Consider the following 7,738-nt stretch of genomic DNA (forward strand, 5'->3'; position numbering starts at 1 on the left):
CCCCAGAAGACACTGGCTCCAGGGCATCTGGGCCCCTGACTTCAAGACTCCCAGCTTCCTATGTGATACACTAAACCACACCAGCTGTATCAGCAGCCCTGTCTGCTAGCACTTCCCGTCACTCCTTAGCCGCGGCGCTCACTAGTGCGACCTGAGTTAAAAACGTAATAAATGATACCCCAGATCAAGTCAGAGATGATGTAGAGATTGAGTGTGTATTTAAAAATTACCAGGTTATTAAAAATCAACATATCTCTCCCTTTTCGGCCTCTTCAATTTGCACTGTAGTTGAAAATTAAAAATTTGATGCTTCATAAAATGTGGCTGCTCGGCAGGAGTGGGGGCAGGCGCTAGACAAATAAACAGCATGCACTTGAGTCACTCTAGAAACCTACCTTGAGTCAGTCACTTAGCACCTTGGCACCTGTGTGCCAAGTTAAGACTTAACCCCTGCACCTCCGAGGAGGCCACCAGGGAGGCTCCCTGCCCCAACCCCAATCTCGCTCCATCTCTGGGCTCTCTCTGGCTTCGCTCTATAGCCTCGCTCCGTGGTCTGACCTCATGCCTCCTGTCCTCTTTCAGCCCAGCCTCTAGGCTCAGGTGTGTACACTGACACCTGCATGCCCACCATGCCCCAGGTGTCCACAATGAGACACCCGTGCCCCACGCCCACGCCCTTCTGCGGTAACAGGGGAGCGATCGAGGCCACAGGTGATCGCCAGAGGCTCCTGGCATAAATGCCTGATTAATCCAATTACCCGTTCAAAATATGAAGAGATTAAGAACAAAGAGTAAAATAGTGCCAAACAGAGGCTGTGGGCCAGAGGCAAAATGTGCAAACCCTCCCAGCCTCAGGCACCCCGGGGGCCATCAAGGTCATTACTGTCTTCCAGATCGGGAGGTCTTTCCCGTAAATCCTGAGCCATAATCAACGCGAGAAAGCGGATGCAGTTGCCGAGAGAAATTTCTGGCACCAAAGAGGTCTAAACTGTGAACAGGGCAGGCAGGGCTGGCGCCCCCACACCCGGGCCACCCCTGTAGGTTCACGCAGGGCTGGGAAGCAGCCCCGCCAGGCTGGCGAGCAGAGCAAGAATCGCCTGGCGGGGCTCAGGCAGAGGGCTGAAACACGTGACCTGCGGTGCAAACGGGACTCGCTCCGGGCCCGGGGCCGCGCTGGGCGCTCTTGCTTCCCGGCGGATGCCTGGTCCGGTTCCCTGGCTGTGCGGGCAGCCGAGTCTCCCCCGCGGTGCTCCGGGAGCCCACGCGCCTGGGAGCCGCGTCCCACCCGCAAGGAAAAGTTGGGAGCGCGTGTGGGCGGGGCGGGAGCGGCGGGCAGAGAGGGTGTTGGCTGCGCCTGGAGCTGGAGCTCGGGGGGCTTTCGCTGAAAAACTGCCCTCCCGTCCCCCACTTAGCTCCCATCTGGACCAACATCCTCGTGGAATCAGGTTGGCCATGGGCGAGGGGCAGAGGAGCACGGGATGGAGGGCGCGCGCGGTGAAGGGTACCAAGACCCCGCGGGGAGGGGAACCAGAGCTGTCTCCCAGCGCCCGCTCGGGGTCCACGTTTATCATGTAAATAATTCCTCGCTTCCGGCACTTCCTGCGTCTCCCCCAAGGTGGGTAGGGTGCGGGTCCTAGTTAGCCTCTCAAGGGAGGCCGGCGGCTTTTTACGCTTTCTTCGGAGTATTTTACCCTTCCCATGGAAGCCTCGCTGAGAAACTGAAGAATGTAAGTTTAAGATCCCTAAATAGTGAGAAAACATCTTGCCAATTAAGGCATCCCGGGGGCAAAGTGATCGCCAATTTCGTGCTTCCGCGAAATTGTCAGTTCAAAAATTTGTTCCATTCCCTAGCAGCTTTACTTGCTAATACTGGGGGCAAGTTGGGTGTGTGGGCGCCTGAACGAGGGCAGGTGTGCGGCCGGCCAGCGGCGCGCCTCGGTTGGGGAATGCGGCCAGCCTCGGCGAGGTGGAGGCCCTCTAAGGGGATGGCTGGGGGCGGGCAGGTGATGCTAGTAAGCCGGGTGGGCGGGGGCGTGGAAGAGAGAAGGCCTGAATGTAAAAGAATGCGAAGGATTTCTTCCCAGTAATGAGCTTGTTCCCAAGTTGGCTAACGGGTGTTCTTAAAGCCAGCTCAATGGAAGGAGTCCAGCTAGCTCGCCGGTGTTTGATGGCGCGCCGTTCTCGGAGCCGCTGTGGGATACCCAGAAGAGTCCTGTGCATGAATTGGGTTTAATTGCTCAGAGGGTCGCTGGAGCTTTCTTTAATCAGAATGGAAATAGGGATAAGCTGAGGTCTCCCAGAGGCGCTACTTCAGGGAGACACCACCAGCGCCTCCCCCAGCTCAGAGGCGGGGGAGGGCGAGCTGAGGCGCGGGGCTGCCACCCCGCCTCTCCTCTCCTCTCCTCTCCTCTCCGCCTTCCTCCTGCAGCTCTAGGGCCTCCCCTCCGAGGGCTTCGCTGCCCGGCAGTCAGCTCTCTGGCTGAGATGGATGACAGCGGCATCAACGTGGACCTGAAGCAGAAACTAAACTTCTCCTGCTGCGAAGAAGAGAGTGAGGATGAAGGGCCGCAGGAAGCCCAGGGCCAGACCCCGGGGAGGCCTGCCCTCGAGGGCCCAGAGACCAAGCTTACCCCTCCCAGGACGCGCCTCAGTCACGCAGGGGATCCCCACGCATCGCAGGCCACAGCGAGTCCCGAGCAATGTCCTCAGACCCCGGAGTCGGGCTCTGTCAAATGTCCAGAGACGCCTGCTCCGCCCGACAAATGGAGCCAGCCGCGCCCCTGCGACAGCCCCTTCACTCCCAAGGTGAGGTGTGGGGAGGCGGTAGGCTGGGCTGACAGAGAGGCCAGACTTGCCTCACAGGCTCTATATGGCGAGTGGACACCCCAGTACATTTTTTGGGTGAAAATGAAGTTAAAAACGCCAGAAAGCAGATAGAATTAAATGTCTGGTTGTGACAGCGGCCTCCTCAACGCATGGATGCCAACCGCTGTCCGTGCAGGCCCCAAGTGCAGGCGTCCAGTCCTCTCCACAGGACCAGTGCTGGGTTGGGCAGGGTCAGATGGGGCCACTCGCTGGGCAGGAGCCAGCCAGGTGCTGGGGCTGCTTAGTCTCCTGTTCTTTCCAAGGCTCTATTTTTATGTGACTAATTTACTGATATTTCCTTCCACCCTGGAATGTCTCTCTCTTCTCAGATTAAGTCATCTCCCCTCTTTGGTCCAGAGAAGGGCATGCTTTTCTGTGGCATGTGAGCAAGGGGGTGACTTACTGACAACTTCTTAGTAGCTCATGACAAGTAGGCAGAGTAGCCACCCTCTCTGTGGGCATGGTCCTCACTGGTAAAGCTGGGGTGGGGGCCCTCCCTGGTGGCACCACGAGTTGGAGCGCAGCACTGTGAAACTATCTGCAGCCACTGCAGCACAAGTTGCATCCCCGGCTAGGGAGCTGACCCACAGGGCGCAGCAGACCTCTCCTGCCCAGCCGGCTGCTCCCCTCAGCAGTGTACTTCAGGCACTCTGCCTGTAATGCTCCCCACTCTGAACTTACTGAGTCCTCTCACCTCTGGCCTGTACCCCAGTTCTTGTATGCATAAATAAGTCTTTAAAAAAAAAAAAGCTGGGGCAGGGAGGCTGTGTCCTGCTGTGCAGGCCCAGGCCCGGTTTTCAGTGGCTCCGCAGGTTTCCTGTTGCCTTCTGTGGTCAGCTCTGTCACTGGTCTCCTTAGGACCGGCTGAGTTTGGGCACCGCCTGGAGCAGGAAATACTAAGCTCTGGCTGAACTGCAGGCAAACCAATTAGCTCACATGTCCTCTGTGGCTTTTTCAATGTTTCCATGACCGACTGATTCATTTTTGAGACAGAACTGCTTTTTCAATGTTTCCATGACCGACTGATTCATTTTTGAGACAGAACTGCGGGCAAGTCTTGACGCTCAGAGTTTACAGTCCAGCAGAGAGAAAGTGTCTATAGATGTTGCAATAGGGGCTTCAAAAGAGTTCAGATTCCTCTGGCAGGTGCTTCCTGGGGTGTCTTGGGGAAGAAAATGCAGGAAAGTCCATGGAAGCTCATGTGGTTTTGGTACATGGAAGTCAGAGGCAGAGAGACGGCAGCTCTGAGCAAAACAGCATGGCGTGTATTTCATCGTTTAAATCTCTACCAAAGCCCCGACACAGAGGGCAGAGACCTAAAGGTCTGGCTGGCGGTCTTCTGGCCCTGGCCTGCTGGCACACCCACCCACTTCTTCAAACAGTGTCTGCAAAATGAATAAAGACGCAGCAAAAACACTTGAAACAATGAAGTTCAGATAACGTATACTGAGAAAAAATTGGGAATTAAGTCCAAGATATTAGGGAACCCTTTCCAAAGAAAGTCATTTTTGACAGCAGTGTTGATGACTGAGTTGGAGTTTGCCTGATGGGGGACAGGATCGAGGACGCAAAGCGAGGGGGGAAGGCCCACCCAGTCACCGGGGAGGACAGTGTCCCTCTGGAAAGCTGCGAGCTGTCAGTGGCTAGACCGAGAGCTTACTTGCAAGTGTGGAGAGAGCATCAAGCTGTCTGAGCAGGGGCATCTGGGAGAAGTCATGGGCTTCACAGGGTGGCTGGAGGGAGCCAAGGCAGGGCAGAATTCAGTGTGCCTGAGAGAGCGGAAAGGCCTGAAGGAAGACTGCTGTGGCCAGGGGCATCGTGAAGTCCACTGAGGAGTTGGCAGTGGGCTTGTTGGAGGGGCTGAGGGTACAGGGGGATCCAGGAGGACCACGGAGCTTCTCGCGTAGCTGGAACCTTGAATTGAGATAGGGTGATGCCAGAGGATAATGCAGGTTTGGAGAAAGCGGAGCTGTGTCTTCAGTGTTGAAGATGTTTTTGAAGCCACAGGTGAATAAATTCATGGTGTCTATGTGCAGAGTAAGAAGAAAAGTGACCCAAGGTAGGGAACCTGGAAATGCCAAGATTTCAGGGGCAAGCACAGAATGGACCCTGGGGTGGGGGGCCTGGAATGGCAAACTGGGAAAGCACACCTGATGGAGGGTGTCCAGGCAGGGTCAGGGTCCCGCACACGGTACCTGGCATGCTACGCCACAGGCACGGATGCCAGGGAAGCAGGCCCGGCAGAGTTCAGTGTGGCCCAGGGCAAAGGGCAGAGTCAGACTTCCGGGCATATTATCTTGAGACAGCCGTGCTCCTTGGGAAGGGGGGCTGTCCCCGAGGCTATGTGCATGGGGTCCGGTTGACAACCACCTGTAGAAGGTTAGAAGGTTGGAGAAAGGACTCGAGCACCAGAGGACTAACTGGCTTCCAGGCCGAATGGTGCCTTCCGAGAGACAGCCTCAGGGCAGGCTTATCTGCACCCCAACCCATGGTCCCGAGGCCCCGCTGTGCTCCTGAAAGGCCTGCACAGGTAATCCGCACACCGAGGTCATAATGGCCGCTGCTGTCTCCTCCGCATGCTTTGTCTTTGACTTCCCCCTGGCTTAGCGCTGGCGAAGGTTAGGTCTGTTCTCTTCCTGTACCCGGGGATGGCAAGTCCTGCCCACTTTGCTGCTCAGAGGCATACTGCTAATGGCGAAGGTTAGGTCTGTTCTCTTCCTGTACCCGGGGATGGCAAGTCCTGCCCACTTTGCTGCTCAGAGGCATACTGCTAATGGCGAAGGTTAGGTCTGTTCTCTTCCTGTACCCGGGGATGGCAAGTCCTGCCCACTTTGCTGCTCAGAGGCATACTGCTAATGGCCGCTGCAAAGCCCCGAATCTTAAGGGCTTAGAGTAGTAGTTTTTAATTTCTTTTACCAAACTACTGCATGAATCGTTTCTTATTTGGGGTGCCATCTGCAGTGGCATTAGAAACGCCTTCTTCCATGTTTAGGGTGTCTTTGAAATCTTTCCCTCACAAAGGGATTATTTCTGAAACCTTGATGAATTGCTGACACATACATTCCCTAAGAGCTGGGATTCTCAGGTGCCACCCTGGGTGCCCAGACTGACAGCTGCTGGGGGGTAAGCACCAAAGCAAATATCTGGTTGGATAATGGGGGAGAAACAAAAACCCTGAGAACTTAAGGACTGGGACTTCTAGAGTTACTTTCATTTGTCTGAGTTGTGTCTCTAGAAGCTGGAGGTGGGACTAAAATGGCTGGTTATATGCTGCTACCAGAATGGCCCCAGGGAAGGAGGCAGAGCTTAAAGCAGATTCCTGTGGTGATCCCAGGATCAGAAATCCACAGGACACTGAGCACCTGTATTTTTCATAAGCGGCCCAGTTAAGATGCGCCAGATGGCCTGAAGGCCCTTCAGCAGTGACTCTTGGGCTCACCAACTGAGACGAAGGCTTTGACCCCTCTTCTCCTCAGGGCCTGGCGAGCGAGTCGGTGACTTCTACAGGGAAGCTTCCCCCCAAAGGCGCCAAGCACCTAAGACTCACGCCTGTCTCCTTCCCAGATGAGATGGCCTCCTCGGCACTAGTCAACATTAACCCCTTCACCCCGGAGTCTTATAGAAAACTCTTCCTTCAGTCCAGTGGCAAGAGGAAAACCCGAGGAGATACGTATGTGCGATGTGGCCTGTGACTTCTGAGAACAGGTCTTGCTGCGGTCGAGTGGGAGGGAGAGTGCCGGGGTAAGCAGAGGTGCACGGACACCTCTGAGGTGGAGCTGGGCAGAGACGACACAGTCCCTGCTCCCTGAAGGCTGGTGTCCATTTGACCTACGTTGTCTGGAGCTACTGGCGTCACCACCCTGGCGTGTGCGGGGAGGCCGCTCTGAGTCACCCACTCCCACTTCCGCTAGGACGCAAAGTGGCTGGGGCACTGTAGCAGGGTCTCAGGAGGCACCAGCTGGGGAAGGTTGCTCTTCTGAGGCAGCTTGTAGGGCTGCTGTGAGAGCCACAGAGAAGGCTCCAGCCTCTCTGCAGGTGACAGGATGGGCTGAAGAGACAAAGTGGTGCTCTCCACGGTGCTGAGAAAGTGAAAGCCAACTGTCCTCTTCCCCAGAGGCCGCTGCGCTCACCTCAGAAGGAGGCACGTGTTGCTCTGGGCCGATTCTTTCTTTTGACACTCTCAATACTGCTGCTTTATCGGAGGGAAGGGCCTCCGCAGCCGGCTGGCACGGCTGGCGCGGCGGGGCAGTACCTGCTGCGAGATGAAGGCCGAGCTCGCAGTCTCCAACCTGCAGGGCAGGGACGGTCTGTGACAGTCAGTCGGCTTCGTGGCCAAGTTTCCCCAGCGCCGTCTCTTGGATCTTCAGGAGGGACATCAGCACGATGCCTCTGTGACCACGAATGCTGCTGGACTTAACTCTTTAGGATTTGGAAAAACAACTAACTTGAACTCCTAGCAATGAAAGTGGGAATCTATTAGCATCCCTTAGTGCTTCTGAAGGGTATTTTTTCTTGTAAAGTATTAGAAGATAATGTTAATTTTTGTTGTGGTACCAGTGGCCTGTAAGGGTAGTGAGGGGAAGTGGAGGGTGGGGATATGGCAGTTTGGGCTCCCGGAAGACCCAAAGGCCTGGCGGTGGCTCTCGAAAGGGCCAAGTGTTAAATTTAAGTCACAAAAGTCTGGCATCAATTGACTTCCACGCATGTAACATCTTTCATCACCCTGTACCTGTCCAGAGGGAAATCTATAACTGGCTCATGCAGAAATTGAATTCCTCCTTAAAGACCCAAAGTGCATCAGCTGAAGAGGTTTTCCAGGCCTTCGGCTCCCTGAGAAGTAACTGGAATCAGAGTAGCCAGAGTAGGAGCATGG

The 7,738-nt window shown here is 55.5% G+C and overlaps 1 protein-coding gene and 1 long non-coding RNA gene across 2 annotated transcripts in view; one reads left to right on the top strand and one right to left on the bottom strand.

Annotated features, from left to right (window-relative positions):
* The first annotated feature begins 1,420 nt into the window (after nucleotides 1–1,420).
* The window catches only part of WEE2 (WEE1 homolog 2 (S. pombe)), a 20,689-nt gene continuing 14,371 nt past the window's right edge, over nucleotides 1,421–7,738 (top strand). The window contains exons 1-3 of the mRNA XM_004677092.2: nucleotides 1,421–1,445; nucleotides 2,429–2,805; nucleotides 6,342–6,535. Coding sequence (XP_004677149.1) covers nucleotides 2,485–2,805; nucleotides 6,342–6,535 — 515 coding nt within the window. The 5' untranslated portion in view covers nucleotides 1,421–1,445; nucleotides 2,429–2,484. The remainder of the gene's footprint in view (nucleotides 1,446–2,428; nucleotides 2,806–6,341; nucleotides 6,536–7,738) is intronic.
* The window catches only part of LOC105853236, a 20,270-nt gene continuing 19,104 nt past the window's right edge, over nucleotides 6,573–7,738 (bottom strand). Inside the window, exon 4 of the long non-coding RNA XR_001145081.1 lies at nucleotides 6,573–7,318. This is a non-coding gene — a long non-coding RNA (uncharacterized LOC105853236). The remainder of the gene's footprint in view (nucleotides 7,319–7,738) is intronic.

This window comes from Condylura cristata, unplaced genomic scaffold, assembly GCF_000260355.1.
Source record: "Condylura cristata isolate star-nosed mole 26May11 unplaced genomic scaffold, ConCri1.0 scaffold00005, whole genome shotgun sequence".
NCBI classification, from domain to species: Eukaryota; Metazoa; Chordata; class Mammalia; order Eulipotyphla; family Talpidae; genus Condylura; species Condylura cristata.